The sequence below is a fragment of the Lissotriton vulgaris genome, chromosome 2_1 (genome assembly GCF_964263255.1).
Source record: "Lissotriton vulgaris chromosome 2_1, aLisVul1.2, whole genome shotgun sequence".
NCBI lineage: Eukaryota > Metazoa > Chordata > Amphibia > Caudata > Salamandridae > Lissotriton > Lissotriton vulgaris.
The window spans coordinates 1,962,047,116-1,962,068,149 of NC_141687.1; the positions used below are offsets into that span (position 1 = coordinate 1,962,047,116).

Genomic DNA, 21,034 nt, shown 5'->3' on the forward strand with positions numbered 1-21,034 from the left:
CTTCTGTCTCATCTAGGGGAGTACCTTGAGAGGGTGGTGTCCTTCTGTTGCTATACTGGATATCCTGTGTCATAGTCCTGTTTTCATTGACTGCTGCTAAATTGGAGTTTGCAAATCTAGAAGTGATGCTTGCTTGTTCTGGAAATTAAGCATGTCTAAAAGTCTGTTAGGCAATGGCATTGGAGCTGTGAACTTTAAATATAATCAGTCAATCTTAGTGTCAGCACTACAAAGGCTTCCTAATCCATTTCAGAATGCTCAGATATCAGTACTTCCTTGGTTGAGGCTGCCAATGATTTTGTGTCGATTGGCTTTGGTTTGCCTTTCAGCAACGAGCCAAATCACATGTTATTGCCACTATTTTCCATTCAATCGTCTGACTTTTGGTGGGGCGAGCAAAGTAAGGTGATGCTGCCACTGGTTATTCCCCCTTCCTATTCTAAGATCTCCTCAATCCAGTCTCGTGTCTCAGGGTTTTAAAATACTTTCTCCTAGTTGCTAATATGTAGCATGACCTTGAGTGTAACTGTAAAGAGCAGCATATATTTCACATCTTTCAGGTGTCTTTTGACTGCAGTGAACGATGCACTTCAATGTTGAGCTGCTGCTGTGTAGTCTGGGTATGTGTGGACTTCTTTGTTTATTACTCTGATGATATGTTCGCAATGTAATGGTTTTCTTCCTACAGTGAAGCTCATGTTATCGCTTTGGTGACTTTGGTGACAGACTCCTGGTGGGGGCTATGTGAGCCCTGCTTAGCACTACCTCGGTTTCCAACCATTTTTCCAGATAGTTCAACATTCACTGACCCTCTACTCCATCAGCCAGGCATGTCAATCTTCTATTGTTGCACCTGGATCTGCACTCAACATTCACAGCCCAGCCCCCTCAGACATTTAAGCTAAGTCTTGATCCGCATTTTCACCTCTTTCATGTCAACCTTCAGCAAGGCTAAATTTGGTCCCATCTGTTTGATCCAGAAAGACAATTGTAATTTACCATATTGTAGCAGACGGATATCAACAATTGCAGTATTGATTTTGGACTCAAAGGCTTCTCTCATGAAGATTACAGCCTCTAATATTTAATCTAGCTTGTTTGTGCATGTTTCATGTCTGCAGTGTCCCACTCCTGTGGGCTGTAAGAAATTGGGTTACTGATTGAGGGAAGTGAGATCCTTTGTGAGCAGTAACCACAATCCTTGTGAGGGTGAAGTCATAAGCAAACCACTCATTAACCTGTGCTCAACCCTTTGGTAGCTTGGAAAGGAGTAGTCAGGCTTAACTTACAGACAATGTGTAAAGTATTTATGTAGCTCTTCAAACAGTAATAAAGTACACCATAACACAAAACAAATCTCACACCAATTTAGAACAATGGAGTAGATTGTAATGAATAAATCATGACCTAAATAATAAGAGTCTAATCAGTAGAACCAGAGATATGCAAGTTTAAAGATTGCAGGGAAAATAGTGCCAAAAGTATGAAGCACCAATGTGGCTATCTCGTCCTGCCAGACCAGAAAAAAGTCACAAGTTCGGGCCAACCACGATAGATCACGGGTCAGCTACAGATGCCCACTTAGTCCCACTGAGTACTATACCTTAATCCTAGTTGCGAAGAGATGTGGAGTTCCACAGTATAGGCACTGCGCAGTCCTGGCAAGGAGATGTGGCAGGCAGGGGTGGTTCTGGGGAGCTACGAAGTACAATGTGATATCCTTGTGTGGAGATGTGCCACTCAATGGAAGATCCAATGGGCTGTGTTGGGGGAGGAGATGTTCTTGCATGGAGATGCATTGCACAGCGGGGGATCCAATTGGCTGCAATGGGCGATGCAACGTCCTTGAGCTGGGGATTTTCATGCAGCAGAGGCAGTGTTTCAGTTCCAAGGTGATGCATCCTTTCTCACTTTGCCACTGGATTCAAGCTAGCCTGGCTGATGCGGGTTGTTACCCGAGACCGGTTCCAGGATGCTTGTTTCCGGTCTTCTCTCCAGTCCAGGGAAGACCTGGCTTGGCAGTTCAGGCTGGACCGTTACCATGAGGAACAGGGACAAGACTGATTTGCATATGGCTGGGTCTGAAGTGAAACTGGGGTGGTAAAATGAGCTAAGAATGATGATGTATTCAACCCAGATCTGTGACTGTGGGTGAGTGTCTGAAGAGTTTCAGCCTCCAGCCATCATTTAGTGATCCTGATGAAAGCCATGACACTCGTGTAGGTCAACAGGCTGAAACATGTCAATCACCTTCTAGTGCAACTGCCTCTCATTTTAGCAGTTACCCTATCCACTACTTGTTTTTTTTATCCTACCATCAGGTAACAACAATAAACTGTGTCTGGCTAACCTGGTAGCTAGTTTTAACCACTGTTTAAGTAGCACTGCACTCCCTCCACCACACACTCCTCTCACATTGGGTTATATGATTACCCCTCTTACCTGAAAACATCCCTGAGCTCCTCCCTCGCAGCGAGGGGGGTGTAGCCCGTATTACAACTAGGTTTGTGATGGAAGGAGGTATCCCTATGATGAAGAATGCAACCTCTGGTGTGTGAGGGAAACCGTCCTTAAAAGGGACCCTCACCACTCCCTTTCGTAGCATAGTTGTTATCACCCATATAATCACCTGGTGCAACTCTGGACCCAAGGGCTCTTTGTGTGTTAGATAGATTAAGTATTGGGGAGTTTCCCCCCGCTTGTCGATTAAACCTCCTCAGCGCCCCCTGTTGTCTTTCTTAATCCGAACAGATTCCCTGCTTTGGGCGAATCCTGGGCACTCGATCTCAGAGGTCCCAAAAATTATTGCAGAGCTCAGGGCACTTGCAGGAATCCACATGAATTGATTGGAATAGGTCAGCAGTGTACCTCCTGATAAGTTGGCAACCAGGTGATGAGTGCGAATGTCCCTTGAAAGGGAATTCCATTGTATTTATGTACCTAGGGATTTTTGTAACAATCGACCGAGATAGGTTTTATACTAACAATCTTGAAAGGGTCCTAGCAAAGGCTCCCCCTATTATTATTGGACACAACTGTCTTGTAGAAAATGATATATTTAACCAAATTCCTAAATGTCCTACCCAGTCCCTGACCAGTTCTTCCAGGAAGTGGACATGATGGTGAGAGAGCTGTTGTAGGATGGTGAATCTCCTAGGATAGCCCTTTCATCTCCGACCAGGAAACCCTACGACGGGGGAGTGGCTCTTGTCAATATAAAACTGTACTCTTAGGTATCCCAGCTACTGGTGACCAATGATAGGGTGTATGCGACCCAGCATGACCCCACTTTACTGGGGAATAGGTGGGCCATGGCCCTGAGGGATTACCTCAGATACCTGCACGGTGAAGACCGACCAATCGAATTGCAATACCCATCGGTGACTGGAGTATGACTATGAAAAAGGGAGAAGGGGCCATAGGTTGGAGAGGGAACTTAACAATGAAGGGTCCGTGTGGAAAACTAAGAAGCTGAATGACCTAGGGAAGATAGAAAATTATATGAAGTGGGAGCATTTGGGTATCTCCAAAACAGTGCCTCTATGGCGCGATGGGGATTTGATACACTGTCAGGAGCTCCTGAAACAATATGACATACCAGGTAGCCAAATTCTCCACTACATGCAGATGAAACATATACTGAAGACCCATGTAGATAGCCTAGATAAGATAGCGGAGGAGACACAGCTGGAGGTGAGAGTCTTGAAGAGCCCCCTACATAAACATGAAGCATTTAATAACAGACTTCCTCCCCTCACATCTCTCAGGGACGAATGGGAACAGGACCTGGGGAGACTTGAGGATGGCACCTGCGGCAAAGGATGTATCTACCTAAGTGAAGTGGCTATCTGGGCGGGATTCAGGCCAGTACAGCTAAAGATATTACATAGAGCATACTGCACCAGAACAAAATTTTGGGCAATGGTCAAGATAGATAACAACCTATGCCTTAGTGGTTACTGGCAGTATGGCACTCTAGGACATACTCTGTGGAATTGCCTGTGATGATGTGGCTACTGAAACATGATTTGCAAAACATTATCAAATGGACTGCGATACCCCCTGAGCCTTACTCTGGCCCTAGTAATGCTAGGTATAAGGGGTGAGCAGTCCATAGATAAATATGCACAACTGTTCTGCAATGTAGTGGTGGTCAGATGACTTTGGAGCAGAGGCACCTTCAAAGATAGTTAGTTGGAGATCGTACCCTTTCACAAGCCTAATCCTTTGTTTTTAATTCATGTAAGGCACTGCTAAGGTAGGACCAAAAGGCTCACAGGGCAGGGTGCAATGTATTTCAAAAGTATGGCATATGGGCTTAAGTTTTACATGTCCTGATAGTGAAAAACTCCTAAAGTTGTTTTTCATGAATATAAGGCCTATTTCCCATTGGCTAGCACTGTGTTCCCTTATTACATTTAATAGGTGTTAACATTGGATTGGAAGCAGCTAGAGATGTCATGTTTAGACTCAAATGTATTGTAATGTAAAATCTTCTTTAATGGTAAAGTCAGATTTTGGAAAGTTGGCCTTTTTCCTGCCCTAACCATTTGTGCCTTCTGCCAGTGTTTAGGGTCACATGACTATAAATTGTCCATGCTTTTGGGTTTTGTGTATTCCTCCGAGACACTACTGTAAAGGGGACTAGATGTTAGCAGGATGGACCATCCTGTCAGGATGTCTGGGGTGGAGCTGTGCCCTGCCCCACTTGCACTTCAAAAGGCTTGTCTACAGCACACAAAAAGAACCCAACAACAGCCTTTTGTCACCATATACTTCTTGGAGCGTTGACAGGAGAATAGAAGACCTTTACAATACCAGATATGGGGGTAGGACATGGTGTCCCCACCAACACAAAGACTGGCACCACGTACAAATATTAGAACCTAAGAGCAACTCTTCAGTTCATTCCTGGACCTGTGTAAGACTTCAGAAGGACTGCCTTGTTGCCAGAAGGACTGCCTTGCTGCCATAAGGCCTGCCTTACTGATTGAAGAGCTATATTGCTGACTGAAAGAAAACTGGACTAGCCCCATGAACCTGGGACCACCAGAGTGACTCCAAGGGCTAGTTGGATGTCCTCATGTATGAGCTACAGAGACATTACAAGTTCTTGAGTCCTTGTACCCTGATTCTGCTTCTGCTAGTGTGAGTTCTAAACTCTGCAACCCCAAGTGGTGCCCCCCTAGGTTCTGAACCCTTGGAAGTGGAGTTGGTGGCACAGTCGAACCACCCAGAGTGCTTTGCCGGTCCTCCTGACTTCTTGGTAGCTGCCTCTATATTCCTCTCCACAGCAGTAAATCCTCTTCTCCAGTACATCGCTGAAAAGGTTTCCTGTCTTATGGAGTCCCCTTCAGCTAGAGCCTGCAGCCACTTCCCGTTGGGTGATTCTAAGCTCCAGAAAAGCCTCTAAGTCCGAAGGTAAAAATTTCCACCAAGCTCGACAACGACCAGGACCTGAACAACGACAATGACCTCCTTAGCTTGGAAATACAGCTGTTCCAATTCAAAGCTTTTTCTCGCCATTATTGACGGCTTCACCAAAACTTTGCCCAGTTTCCCTCTGGCATCTGCGACTCAACCTCAGAAACATCCTACTGCCTTGCCACGCTGAATTCTACCTTTTCAAGACCTTTTCTTCAAAAATGTTAATAAGTCTGAAGGTAAGCCGAGACCGGGCCCAAACAACCTCTTGTATCCGACTCATGATACATCATGGTGGGCCTTAACTCTTGACTTTTACTTGGTCTCAAGAGACCAGATACCTGCAGCTGATGCTTTGATCTTTTAGGCACTAAAAATTATAAACACTCTGGTACTAATGAGGGATTTAATTTGGTATGGTTTCATTTTATTTATTAAAAGTTTCTCTATTGTTCCAAATTGGTTTGAGACCTTTCTTGTGTTGTGTTTTTCACTGTATTACTATTTGGGTGCTGCATAAATACTATATGCCTGACTGGTTTGTTCCAAGCTACCAGAGGGTTTGGCACAAGTTAATTTAGTGACTTATGTGGTTCATTCTGCTAAGGATTGTGGTTGTTGCCTGAGTAGGGTTTCCACTCTTTAAGAAGGGTTTAACATGGGAAGAGAGTTGCCTCTTTAGATTCACTTCTTAGGTTGCATTCATCTCTACCTGTCAGATTTGGACTTTTACCCTGCCAGTGAAAAAACTTTGACTAGTTGCCTATTCTCTACTGGGACAATATTGCGCAATAGAGCATCTTCCCTTTTTGGACAGTGTTTCTATCATACATGTTTCTTGTTCATTACCTCCATCAACTGGGAGAATCGTTCTGGCATGTCCTGGACATTTCTTTTTTGCCTTAAAATAACAAGCTTAAGCGACGAAAATGTGTTTTTGAAATAACAAAAAACTTTGCTGAGTTGGATTATTTACTATGGTTCCCACTCAGCAAAGCTTCAGTAGAAGCACTGAGAGCTTGACTGCCTGGCTGAAATCTCTAAATATGACATAAGGTCTCCTACCATGTCAGTGGACATCCCTACTCTGATCTGTGAACCAGCTACCATATTCTAAATGAGGCCCATGGACTCCGAAGAAAAATTATGTAAATGTCTCCATGCTGACGGTAAAGTTTGCTATTTAAAACTCATTTAGTAGTGTAAAGTATAGTAGTATAAGGTCTAAGTTTCATACTCCAAAGTGGATTATTGGTCCATCCCCCACATGCATCAACCTATTTAGGAAGTGCAAACGGTGCGAATCGGTAAATTCGGCCGTTTGCACTTCCTAAATAAGTTTTTGGGATGCATCATGCATAATTGCAAATTAACAATTAGGAGGTGCAAATTACCACGAGGTTGAACCCCGTGGTAATTTGCGAAAAGTTTTTAAAATGCTCAAAAATGCATTTTTTAAACTTTCATGTTTCAGACACACATGTCCTTAGGACATGTGTGTATGAAACATGCACTTCAAATTACATTTCGGGGGTACAGGGGGGGTCCTTTAGACCCCCCTCTGCACCCTTGGAATGCATTAACAAATTGCGATTTTCAAAAAGAAAATCGCAATTTGTTAAAGCCTTCCCATTGATCCCTATGGGCCTTTTGGCCCATAGGAATCAATGGGAATTACGAATTCGCACTTTGGAATTCGAATAATATTTGCGATTCGGTAAAAATTGCGATTTTTACCGAATCGCAAATATTTTGCGAAAATATACATGCATCCCATTTTGCGAATTCCAAATTGCGATTTCCTATTTTTCGCTATTTGGAATTCGCAAAAGGCCGGGATGATGCATGTGGCTGTTTATTCTTTAAAAAGACTAAGCACTAAAAAAAAATATGTTTAACTCTGTAGCTTGAACATATGCTCCCAGCCAAAGTCTTCCAGTGACAGTTAACTTGAACATTTTGATAACAAATGTATATTACAGACAAACATATTTATATTGGCAGCATTTCTACAATAAGACCAGGTTGCGGAATTGCTTTGAAATGCAAATTTATTTTGCTCTTCATGCAGAGCTTTGAGGAACTACAGCTTTATTCACTTTGAACAAATCTAGGTAAAGATTAGGATCGGCCCCCAAATCCGTTTGGGAACCAATTGCCATTTATACCTCTAAGAAAATTATTAGAAGTTGAGTACAAATTGGAACTAACTCTGGGGTCGGTCCCTGTAGTTTGGAATTTCGAGAGAAACTCGTTCCAAGTGTGGTTTTGAGTACCTGGTAATGGCTGGAGTCATGTGCTAACTGTGTCAAGTCCCCAATTCTAGACATGCAAACTGTAATCAGGTACATGCTGTGCACCCACTAGTTTTCGTAAGGTATGCCAACATGCGCCCCTCTTTCACCAGCATGCCTTGTCCTAAACTATGCATATCACAGCTTAATTTCTGTTTCTATATCACAACGACATCCAGTGATATAGGGTTAGGTTTATTTTACAGTACCAAAGTCCTAAATATAGCCTTTTTAAAGGTTCCTGGGATGCTACTCCATAACCTGCGTCAGATTTTTGAATTTTAGTAACAGGCCCATTGATGTAGGTACTGTGTGGGTATACTGGCATGCAATGTTGCATTACATCACAAAGTGGATTCGTATGTTCGGAGGGTCCAAGGCTGGATACTGTATCTGGGCAGGACTCACAATGCAATGTAACATTATGGCAAGGTACAGCTGCGTTGGTCTTCTTTGTGATAAAAAGCTTCCAGTGGGATGAAAGTGCAAACCTTGACTGCCTGAACGGCTTGGACACATTGTCCAGGGCCTTCAGAGGCTAAAAAACTGACCAAGTCCCTCAAACTTTGCCCCACTGAGAATGTCACTCCTCTCGCCTTTCACCTCCAGAAGCCTAGAAGGAACATTTTATGGAGCAGTTGTTGGCTCTTGAGTGCTAGCAAGAATAAGGAGTCCTTCAGTCTTCTTTCCAAAACAGTTCTTCCCAAGTCAATGAATGTTCTGAGGAGTTGGTGATGAAGTGCCATTCTATTCTATGTGCGCCCACTGACTGGAAAAATCCTTGAGAATATAACTCTTTTTCCAATACTTCCTTTCCCTACTTTCTGCAAAGTTTCCCAGATATTCTCATGCAAAATGAGCCTAGCCACTCTCTCTATCTGGAAGAGCTTTGTGTTCCCTTTGAGATGCTTATTGATATGAGGTACCCTCTACATTTCCTGAAGCTGGTATTTCTTTTGGTGGCAACCCTGAGAGAATATCTCTGAGAATGAATGGCTTCAGTTCCTGAGATTTTCATTTTTGTTCTACACTTTAGGAAGCATCCCTTAGAGTTCCTATCGTTTTCTGTCTTCTTCTCAGGTGACTCCTCAAGACAAGTGGTAACTGTTGGCACAATTTTATTGTGCGCAGGGCAGTTTCATTATTCTCTAGAAGTCTAGCCATTGACATCTCTAGAAGTTTAGTCTTTATCACATTTTATGGGATATCTATTCTTGTTTCTGGAACATGGCAACTGGGCAAATATTTCAAAACGTTTTGGCTCCTCAGCAGTGGAAGGTTCAGTTTCAACAATGAAAAGTGAAAAATATTTAAACAATTATTTGGCTGTCATTTCCCCAAGCTGAGTAATGACATTTCATTTTCATTCACAATCAGGTCTCTTCATGAAAAATAATAATTCACTTTTAAGTGGCTATCAGTTTATTTAAACTGTTCATGTATGGACATACTTTCCCTTAATATTTTGTAAGTCGCATTTTCATTTATTAAGTACACAGCCCTGTTGGCTGAGCGGGTGACTTATATTACGCACCCAGAAGCATATGTACAAGCCCCTATCGCCACGGGAACGTCAATTTTTGTGATGTTCCCGTGGCGATAGGGGCCTTGCCTTGTGTACAAGGCAGCACTAAGCCACTAAACGTGGCTTAACGCTGCCTTGTACATAAGGTACCCTTTCACGCTATATTTAGCATGAAAGGGGCGTGCAGTGGGTGTTGTGTTGGACTTTCCACCGCATCACCCATTGTATTTGATGCTATCCCCTATGTACCAGGGTGGTGTACATAGGAGGCAGTGCCAAATTTAAGACTAGGAAAACCCTGGTCTTAAGGTGGGGAAATGAGGAGAAATGCATTATTTCTCCTTTTTTTTTTTGCTTTTTCCATGTGTGCTGCCACACATGGAAAAAACAAAAGGCCATAGTTTGCTTATATACAGGAAAGTGTCACTTCCTGTAAATAAACAAACCCTTTTAGAAATGCCATGCATGCATGAAGCAGAACACATGAATGTTACAAAATGGCATTTTAGGAAGGGACACCTTTCTTACACATAACCAATCCTCCCATGCACAGAGACACCCTTGCACCCTGGTGCAAGGGTGCCTGCATTGGCGCTAAGTTGTGAAACTTAGCGTCATCGCAGGTGGAAACGCAAGGCTGAACCACATCCTTGTAAATATGGTGCAGCCTTGCGTTTCCTAAGTGGTAGAGCGTGTCGTTAAGCCCAGGAGGCTAACTACACGCTCCGCCACTTCGTCGTATATATGGTCCCCAGTCTTGTGGTTGTAGAGGTGACTTTGCTAATACATAAAAGTAACATTCTTAATAAGAAATTCTGAATAAGAATACCCATCCTTTGATGATTCCAGGAAAGCCCACACACGGATTGCGTGCACACGTGTACTGCATCCAAAAATACAGACCAGGTGGTTGCAATGTTATTAGAAACACCTAGCTCATTCACAGAATTCTTCTGCGAATATATATTGCTAGTTATTCCTTAAGGCTTGCTCGCCCCATCAGTTGCTTATACAGACTTCTTATAAATCCTGCTATCAGCTGTATAGGGTACAATGCACAGCGCTTACCTTTTGCAAGCAGGACCACAGATCATCATAAATGGTGTTGTTATATTCATACGCATGTAGGTATGACTGTGAAAATAATCAACAAAACATGAGTTCATTTTGAGTTTGCAATCTAAGTCATTTAAATTAAATCATTTAAATTAATCTAATATTCCGGAGGCAAATATTTTATCAAAACTAACGCAAAAATTAACAACCAACTTTTGTTTTTAACCTATTGTATCTGTTTTGAAAGTCGATGCTAGCTTTTCAAGGCTATTATAATTTCTTATTATAAATGATGAATGAGAACAGATGTATTCACATCTTAGTCAGTGTAAGCAAACCATACACATGCAAAGAGAGAAAGCACCAAAGACGAAGCATATGGTTGCACCTCAGTGTCTATGAATGCAGGGGTGGATATTGACTCATATATGCCACATTTGCACTAACAACGTATCACTGATGTTGTACATGACACCTTTTTAGCTTAGTGAATTTATGAGTGTCAAGTCATATTCCCATCATTGTTTCATGTATCATCGCCTTGGTATAATCGACAACAAAGGTCAGTTTTACACTGATAACAAGCCCTATGTTGGATGCACCTATACAAGCAGTTTGACAATTACTTATGATATAAACATCCGAAATAGAAGGATTATGTACATAATTAACAAGCATTTGCAATGCAACAGGTCTCGCATTTGCGAGATTATTTGCTATTTGCATTGTCAATGACACTGCCTTTTATTTATGTGTTTTAAAAACCTGCAAGCGGTGTGTAAACACGCACTTTGTAGTTATGGCAGTTGCCTACGAGAAGCTAGGCTGCCAGTAACAGCGCCTCTTTTACTGGCAGCCCTGCTTCTTGCAAGCAAGGACTAAAAGTACAAAGTATGTATTTACGCACCCCTCGCAGGTTTTCAAAAACACATAAAAGAAACATTTACCGGAGGAAAACAAGTTAGATGCCATGCGTCACTGATGGATCACTACTTTGCACACATTAGACCTCCAGCTCCAATATCAATCTGCGAGGATGAATGTTGATACTGGTAGTAGGGAAGATTATTAAACTTTGAGAGAGAGAAACTGCAATCCTGATGGGAAATGTGACCGGGCTTTCACAAAGTGACAATAATATGACTTGTATTAGTTAAACTAGTATCTAGGAGAAATTATTTTCTCATCCTTGGTATGTTGTTGTATGCAGCTAGGCCTACCTCAAAGAAAAATGTATGTGTTGTATGTTGAACAACACCAAAATAACCATATCATTCAAGCACTCCCCGCAGGATATCAAATTCTTCGGGCTGATCGGCCATCAGGAAAAGGCGGCGGCATAGCGGTCATATATAAAAAACGATATTCATGTCGCAGCTCCCCTACCAACCTGTCTAATTGTGAATATCTCACATTCTCGCTTGACTTCTCCCCTACATGTACCTTCTCAGGGACTCTTGTTTACCGGCCTCCCGGCACCCCCAGTAACTTTATTAACAACCTAGCACCCGCTATAGCTAGCGGAGTCTGCAACTTACCAAACTACACCCTGCTGGGTGACCTCAATGTCCATTTAGATGACCCCCAGGATTCGGTAGCTACTGAACTACTCCACAGTGTTGAGGCACTAGAACTTTCCCAGCGAGTGTTGGGACCCACACACTCCAAGGGACACCTCCTGGATCCAATTTTTAGCAACTGTACTCACCTCACAGTCAGCCCACCCATTCCCCTCCCATGGTCCGACCACTCCCTGATCCCATTTACCTGGTTACCGTCAGGCTCACGCCCTACACCACCCCCCGTACCCAGGAGAGACCGCAACTGGTCAAAACTTAGTACCAATCAGTGGGCATCTACTCTGGAAGCCTCCGTCCCAGAAGGCAATCCCGATCCGGTTGTCAGTAATGACAACTTCAATAAATGGATTACCAACTCTCTAGACCATATTATTCCAATCAAAGACATCAAATCTAAACTGAGACAAAAAAGTGCACCATGGTACTCCCAGGACCTACGTAATCTGAGGAAGGAATGCAAAAAATTAGAAAGAAAATAGGGCATTGACTACTCACAAGCTAGCAAAGATGCATACCGGACTGCCATAAAACACTACAAAAATGGCATAAAAGACGCTCAAGCCATTTTTTTTAAAAACAAAATAAATGAAGCAGGGTCCAAACCGAGGGAGATATACCAAATTGCAAAAAGCCTGCTCAAACTCCCGGACAATTTACCAGATCCTCTGAATGCTCAGACTCGTTGCAATGAGCAGGCCGAATATTTCCACAATAAAATAGCCACGATATACTCTTCCTTCCCTCAAGCCCCTTACATCCAAACAGGTCACAAGGAAACAAGCCCGCCCCCTACTGCCACCCTGGAATCCTTTCCTCCACTGGAGCCTACCACCCTGGAAACTATAATGCTCCAGGTAAAATCTGGATCTCACAGTGACCCAGCCCCAGCCCAGTCACTCAGAACAATTACCCCCATTATTCTGCCAACTATCCTTAATCTGATCAACAATTCTCTATCCTTAGGTGGCGTACCACCCAGGTGGAAACAAGCGACAGTTAGGGCCCTCCTGAAAAAGGCCAATCATGATCAAAAGAACCTGGGGAACTACCGCCCGATCTCCCTGGTGCCATGGATAAGCAAAATCGCGAAAAAACATGTAAACCACTCCCTCACAAACGTTTTGGAAACAAACAACTTACTGGATGCTTCACAGACTGGGTTCCTCCCCATGCACGGAACAGAATCTGCGCTCCTCGCTGTGATGGAAAGAGCCAGAATGATTGTGGATCAGGGCGGCACTGCGGCCATCATCTTATTGGACCTCAGTGCAGCCTTCGACACCGTAAATCATGATATCCTGCTGCACAGAATCTCAGAACTAGGAATCACCTCTAAAGCAGCAGCCTGGCTCCAATCATTCCTATCAGAACGCTCGTTCCGAGTTTGTGAGGGCAATGTCACCGCGCCCAGTAAACCACTCAGCTGTGGGGTTCCCCAGGGCTCCTCCCTGAGCCCCACACTGTTTAACATATACATGTGCCCCCTTGCTGAGATAGTTTGCCCTTTTGGCGTTCAAATTGTGTCCTACGCTGACGACACCCAGCTGGTGGTAACTCTGAATCACCCCTCCTCTCAACCAAGTGATCTAAGGGGCTGTATGGAGGCAATATGCGCCTGGATGACCCAGTCTTATCTAAAACTAAACGGAGATAAGACAGAGCTAATGGTACTGGGTAACCCCCCACAGAAATCCATTGACTCCATGTGGCCACCAGCACTGGGCCCTGCACCTCTAGCCAAGGACACCATTAAGAGCCTAGGAATCTGGATGGACAACACACTGACTCTTAGCTATCAGGCAACCAAACTATCTGCCACCTGCATGGGCATCTTGAGGCTCATCCGGAAGATCCTTCCGCTCCTATTATTATTATTATTATTATTATTATTATATTCTTAGATAGCGCTTGATTCGACCCCCGAAGGGGTATCTCCACGCTTGCCTTGGGAACCCGTCCTGGCTTTTCCCTGTGAGATAGCCCCTACAGGGCATCCCCAAGGTGAAAGCCAGGCATCCCGCCGCGGGTGGGCCGTTGTGGAGATTAAGCAAGCTTAATGCCCAGAGTTGCAGAGTGTGAACCCATGATTAGGTCAGGCACCGAAGCGAGAATTATCGAGTCCATGGACATTTGAGCTCAAGACCCTGCTGCGTCGGGAGTTGAACCCTGGTCCCGGGTCTGACCTCTGCTTCAGGGTCTGCCTGCTCTAACCAGTGAGCCACACTTCTCCACATTCAAGGCCAGACAGATCATGGTCCAGGGCCTAATCCTCTCCCGGCTGGAATTCGGGAACGCCCTCTACCTAGGAGCCCCTCAACTAACCCTGAGAAAACTCCAGGTGATTCAAAATTGCGCTGCCCGCACCCTCTTGCGCATCCCCCGCCGCCAATCTGTGAAATCCGGACTAAAAGATCTCCACTGGTTGCCAGCGAGGGAAAGAATCGACTTCAAAAGCATGTGTATTGCCCACCGTGCCTACTGGAGGAAAGGAGCAACTCTGAACCACACCCTGATCACCCCTACCATCCTAACAGACAGCTTAGATCGGCCAATACTTTCCAAGTCACCAATCCTAGGATCAGAAGAGAGAGGAGCGGAGGTAGAATATTTTCAGTAAATGCGGCAAAACTCTGGAACTCTCTTCCAATCCCCCTCCGATCAGAACCCAACATTCTGCTTTTCCGGAAAAAACTAAAAACCCTTCTTTTCAACAGATAACACAGCCTGCCACATACAGCTGTTGCTCTAAGCTCTAGGACGCCTACGGGTAGCTACCGCGCTATACAAATACAAATCCAATCCAATCCAATAGATAAGAGATAATTAATTTACACGTCGCAATAAAATCAGTAAAAAGGATACATTTAACACCTCAGAAACAGATAAAAACTTTCTGTATAGATAGCAAGTTTCTGCAAAATAAAACATGTCCCATAGTAAACAATGGGAAGTCAAAAATCAATGCTCCTCTAGGAGTGCTGTGGAACACGTCCTAGGCACTTTCAGAGGCTGTACAATAATGCATGGACAGGTAAATTATGTGAAATGCTATGCACAGCATAATATTAGAACACAAACGAAGGGATTGAGCATCTAATGTAATCACACAGTCAGCATAATTCAAGACCATTTCATTGTCATTGTCAAGTCCCTCAATGGATATTACTCAAGACAGTGGCTTCTTTGTAAACTAGCGGGTTTTATTCTGCTTAGTTCCCTCACTCAGCTTTTATTTGTTTTTATTTTGGATCACTTGCTTTTTTGATCTCTGTTAGGCCTGATATTTCCTGATAGAGTCTGACTCATGGGAATCTTCGGTCAAAATGGGTTTGAGGGTAACTGCAGGTCCCCACCTTTCAAAGTATGGATCACTGCTGTGCTTCTGGTTAAGAGGCTCTGCTGCTGGTCACGTGAACATGCCAAAAAAAACATTGATGGATAGAATGCAGAACAATGTCATACATTCACCCCAGTACAGAGATCTGGGCCCCAATCCTTCGTTTTTTGCTCACCATGCGATTCTAGTTTGGACACAGCCATATGCAAATCCGCCTTGACCCAGCACCCAATGGGAACAGTCCAGTACAAATTGCCAAGCCAGGTTCTCCCTGGACTGGAAACAAGCATCCTAGGACCGGTTTCGTTCTTTCAGCCCTCATCAGCCAGGATAGCTTAACTCCAGTGGCATGGAGAGGACGGGACCCATGTCTAGGCATACCCGTCCCACTTGGGGTGACAAATGCAACAAGAACAATTGATGGACAGAATGCAGAACAATGTCATACATTCGCCCCAGTACAGAGATCTGGCCTTAATCCATCGTTTTTTTGCTCACCATGCCATTCCAGTTTGGACCCAGCCATATGCAAATCAGTCTTGACCCTCCACCCAATGGGAACAGTTCAGTCCGAACTGCCAGTCCAGGTCCTCCCTGGACTGGAATCAAGCATCCTAGGACCGGTTTCTGGCTTTCAGTCCTCATCAGCAAGGATAGCTTGATTCCAGTGGCATGGAGAGCAGGAGAGCAGGGGACCCACTTCTGTGCATACATGTCCCACTGGAGTGGCATGATGAGCAAAAGAATTATCGATTTAACCCAGATCTCTTGACTGGGGGTGAATGCTTTGATTTCTTCTGCATTCCGTCCATCAATTGTGTGTCTTTTGCTTTCTTGCCCTAAGGGCGCCAGGTATGCCCATATGTGGCTCCTGGGCTCACAGTGTCACTAAAATCAGGCTATTCTGGCTGAAGAGGGGTGAAACCCCAAAACCGGTCCTAGGATGCTCGATTCCGGTCCAGGGAGGACCTGGCTTGGGAGTTCGGGCTGGACTGGTCCCATGAGGTACAGGGTCAAGACTGATTTTCATATTGCCAGGTGTAAACTGGGGTGGCATGGTAAGCAAAAGAATGATGGGAGCTGCAGCGTGTAGGTTCCTGGTTTGATTTACTGCGAGGGCGACTGCGGACCCTTGATCCTATCTTTGAACAGCCCACAGGACTCTGGAGGCAAGCGAGGAGAGCACCGTGACCCTGGGCTTGTGGTAGTCGCGCCGGAACACCAAGGCGGACTCCAAGTCCCAGGATCCCTCAGCTGGCACCACCTGGCCCGGGAGCAAGCCGCGCCCACACCTCCCAGCTGCTTTAATTGACCTCGCCGCTCCGGCTTCGCGGGAACCGCAGCGTGTAGGTTCCTGGTTTGATTTACTGCGAGGGCGACTGCGGACCCTTTATCCTATCTTTGAACGGCCCACAGGACTCTGGAGGCAAGCGAGGAGAGCACCGTGACCCTGGGCTTGTGGTAGTCGCGCCGGAACACCAAGGCGGACTCCAAGTCCCAGGATCCCTCAGCTGGCACCACCTGGCCCGGGAGCAAGCCGCGCCCACACCTCCCAGCTGCTTTAATTGACCTCGCCGCTCCGGCTTCATGGGAACCACAGCGTGTAGGTTCCTGGTTTGATTTACTGCGAGGGCGACTGCGGACCCTTTATCCTATCTTTGAACGGCCCACAGGACTCTGGAGGCAAGCGAGGAGAGCACCGTGACCCTGGGCTTGTGGTAGTCGCGCCGGAACACCAAGGCGGACTCCAAGTCCCAGGATCCTTCAGCTGGCACCACCTGGCCTGGTAGCAAGCCACGCCCACACCTCCCAGCTGCTTTATTTGACCTCGCCGCTCCCGCTTCGCGGGAGCCGCAGCATGTAGGTTCCTGCTTTGATTTACTGCGAGGGCGACTGCGGATCCTTTATCCTATCTTTGAACGGCCCACAAGACTCTGGAGGCAAGCGAGGAGAGCTCCGTGACCCTGGGCTTGTGGTAGTGGCGCCGGAACACCAAGGCGGACTCCAAGTCCCAGGATCCTTCAGCTGGCACCACATGGCCCGGGAGCAAGCCGCGCCCACACCTCCCAGCTGCTTTAATTGACCTCGCCGCTTCCGCTTCGCCCACAGGACTCTGGAGGCAAGCGAGGAGAGCACCGTGACCCTGGGCTTGTGGTAGTCGCGTCGGAACACCAAGGCGGAATCCAAGTCCCAGGATCCTTCAGCTGGCACCACCTGGCCCGGGAGCAAGCTGCGCCCACACCTCCCACCCTACTTAACTGCACCATCTTCCCCGCGACGCGGGAGCGCGTGGGAGAAGCGGTCAGAGGATGCTGGGCTGGGCCTCCCCCCCCCTTCGTCGTGCAACCCACGGCGAGGACGGACTGTTTGTACAAGACTCTAGTAAGCAGATCCACTTAAAGCTCTTCATTTGGCCTTCTTGATAATTGATACATGCATAATTACAGTACTGTTTGAGACAGCACTAAAGGTTAAGTGTGATTTCACTAGCTACCCATAGTTTTTAGCATGCATCATGGCTTTGCCTGTCTCTAAAGAAAAATCCTTAGTGGGAGGAGGAGTCAATCGAGGAACGTTAGACAATTATGTCATTAGGGCTACCACAGGAATTGACAGGGATATCGCACTTGCTGAGTGACGGGCCAAGAGACGTCGTTCTGTTGAGCTTATCAATAACAAACGCTCATCTCTGGGCCCGTTACAGCTAGCCATGTCACCGCACTCCAGCACGCTTCGCGAAAGCGAGGGTCTTGATGCATCTTTCTGTGACAACATACAATTACTCCTCCGAGATAGAACCCCCCCACTCGAGTCAAATAATGACTTGATCATAAACCTTTCTGCTTCTTTTGGTAACACGATACCATAGGCAGAAGTCCTGCCAGACACACTGTCACCAATTGTAGAGACTGTCCAAAAATCTAACACAATTCCGAAAACCCCTCGAGTACAAGGTCTACCCCTGAAAAAAAGGAGAAAGAGGGAGAGTGGACCACAGAGAAATAAGATTAATTTAACTAAATTTGGTAACTCTAAGAGCTCCTCATCCAATGCACCCACACTACCCACACCAGCTATTCCACCACACTTCCCAATAATAGAAACATCTGGCACTGACCTAATGGGAAGTATTGAAAAACTGATTAGATCTCTCACATTGCCTTTAGTAGAGAGACTAAAAAGAATAGCCCAACAGTTGGGGAACTTAGAACAGGCAATCGGGGAAATCAAAGAGGGAACTAAGGATTTACCAAAGCCCCCACTAGTGCCCCTAACCCTTGCATCAGCCCCAAACACTATTGTCCAAAAGGGAGTAACATCCACGAATCAAGTTAAATAGAAAACCCTGAAACCAATGTCCCCCAAAAAATCTCGGCAAAATGTAAAAATCAGACAAAAAGAGGCTAAGGTAGGTGGGAAAGCTAATCTCTCAGGAAGTGCCCAAAAACCTAATGGCCATGAAGACTTTGTGAGGACATCCTTGCTTAAGAGGTACAATGTGGAACTGCCTCCGCAAGCAGCTCCGCTTGTGGCGGTCCTCACGGGAGTCCCAGTCTTAGAGGATGGGAAGAGAGAAGACCAAAGCCAGCTAAAAAATAAAGTCATATTTTGGCTCAGGCAGAACCGACTACTTCCTCCAAACATAAATGGTGAAATTTTACACGTTAGGCGTCTTCCCTGGCTAGGACACAGAATAAAGGATATTACGGGGGATATTATTATAATAAATTTCAGAGATAAAAGGGTAGTTAGACATGTTTTAAACTGGTTCCCCTCAAATGGCAGCAATGCAATCACAGCACGTGAATTGCCCTACTTTTACCCTAGAGCACTGATGACGTCTGAAACTAATTCGAGGCCCCCATTTCGAAATCAGGACGATTGCATTAGACCTTTACTCCAACATCAGGATGATCACCTTAGGCCCCCACTTAAACATCAAGTTGATCACTTTAGGCACCCACCTCAACATCTGGACGACTGCTTTAGGCCTCTACTCCTACATGAGAAGGATCACTATAGACCCTTATATCAATATCAGAATGATGTTTTTAGGCCCCTACCTCAAAATCAGGATTACTGTTTTGGGCCCCCATCTCAGCCTCAGGTTGATTGCTTCAGCCCCTCACTTCAATATCAGAATGGTAATTTTAGGCCCCCATCTCAACATCAGGATGGTCGTTTTAGGTTCCTATTTCAATATCAGGATGACCGCTTTAGGTCCATATTTCAACATCAGGATGATCACTTCTTACCTGTCTACAACCGCTACGCGACATTATCAGGTTTGGATGGAGTGGACTGACTTGATTTTCGGGGTATAGTAAAGGATGCTGCTGACAGTCCACAAAAGGTGTCTTCCACAAGCATAGAACTAAATACTAACTATACTGTTCATGTCTCCCATGTCTCTCATCCAAGACGTAAACGGTCTCAGGTCACATCCATTGACCTGTTGGGCAAGTCCATAGCTCTGAATCAGGTCCATTCTATCCCTGTTTCTGAACAGGATCTAAATCCTAATCCTGTCACCGGATCCGTATTAGATATGCAGGGATGTATAGGGGAGGAGAAAAAACCCCGTATTGCAGTTCTATTTTGGAACATAGCAGGCCAACGATCCAAGGTCATAAATGACGAATGGAGGGACTTTAGCCCTAAATTTGATATTATAGCGCTTCAAGAGACCTGGGCTATTGACGCGATACACATGGAGGGATTTAAAACCTATTTCACACCTGCCCAACCTTCCATCTCAGGCAGAGCGAAAGGAGGTCTAACAATTTATGTTTCAAACCTCCTTAATACAATGGAAGTCATATTTTGGCTCAGGCAGAACCGACTACTTCCTCCAAACGTAAATGGTGAAATTTTACACGTTAGGCGTCTTCCCTGGCTAGGACACAGAATAAAGGATATTACGGGGGATATTATTATAATAAATTTCAGAGATAAAAGGGTAGTTAGACATGTTTTAAACTGGTTCCCCTCAAATGGCAGCAATGCAATCACAGCACGTGAATTGCCCTACTTTTACCCTAGAGCACTGATGACGTCTGAAACTAATTCGAGGCCCCCATTTCGAAATCAGGACGATTGCATTAGACCTTCACTCCAACATCAGGATGATCACCTTAGGCCCCCACTTAAACATCAAGTTGATCACTTTAGGCACCCACCTCAACATCTGGACGACTGCTTTAGGCCTCTACTCCTACATGAGAAGGATCACTATAGACCCTTATATCAATATCAGAATGATGTTTTTAGGCCCCTACCTCAAAATCAGGATTACTGTTTTGGGCCCCCATCTCAGCCTCAGGTTGATTGCTTCAGCCCCTCACTTCAATATCAGAATGGTAATTTTAGGCCCCCATCTTAACATCAGGATGGTCGTTTTAGGTTCCTATTTCAATATCAGGATGACCGCTTTAGGTCCATATTTCAACATCAGGATGATCACTTCTTACCTGTCTACAACCGCTACGCGACATTATCAGGTTTGGATGGAGTGGACTGACTTGATTTTCGGGGTATAGTAAAGGATGCTGCTGACAGTCCACAAAAGGTGTCTTCCACAAGCATAGAACTAAATACTAACTATACTGTTCATGTCTCCCATGTCTCTCATCCAAGACGTAAACGGTCTCAGGTCACATCCATTGACCTGTTGGGCAAGTCCATAGCTCTGAATCAGGTCCATTCTATCCCTGTTTCTGAACAGGATCTAAATCCTAATCCTGTCACCGGATCCGTATTAGATATGCAGGGATGTATAGGGGAGGAGAAAAAACCCCGTATTGCAGTTCTATTTTGG

General features: G+C 45.2%; 1 protein-coding gene across 1 annotated transcript in view; it reads right to left on the reverse strand.

Annotated features, from left to right (window-relative positions):
• LOC147733564 (aminopeptidase N-like) overlaps positions 1-21,034 on the reverse strand; it is a 262,708-nt gene that overhangs the window by 195,476 nt on the left and 46,198 nt on the right. Inside the window, exon 9 of the mRNA XM_086958150.1 lies at positions 10,312-10,377. Within this exon, the coding sequence (XP_086814276.1) occupies positions 10,312-10,377 (66 nt within the window). The remainder of the gene's footprint in view (positions 1-10,311; positions 10,378-21,034) is intronic.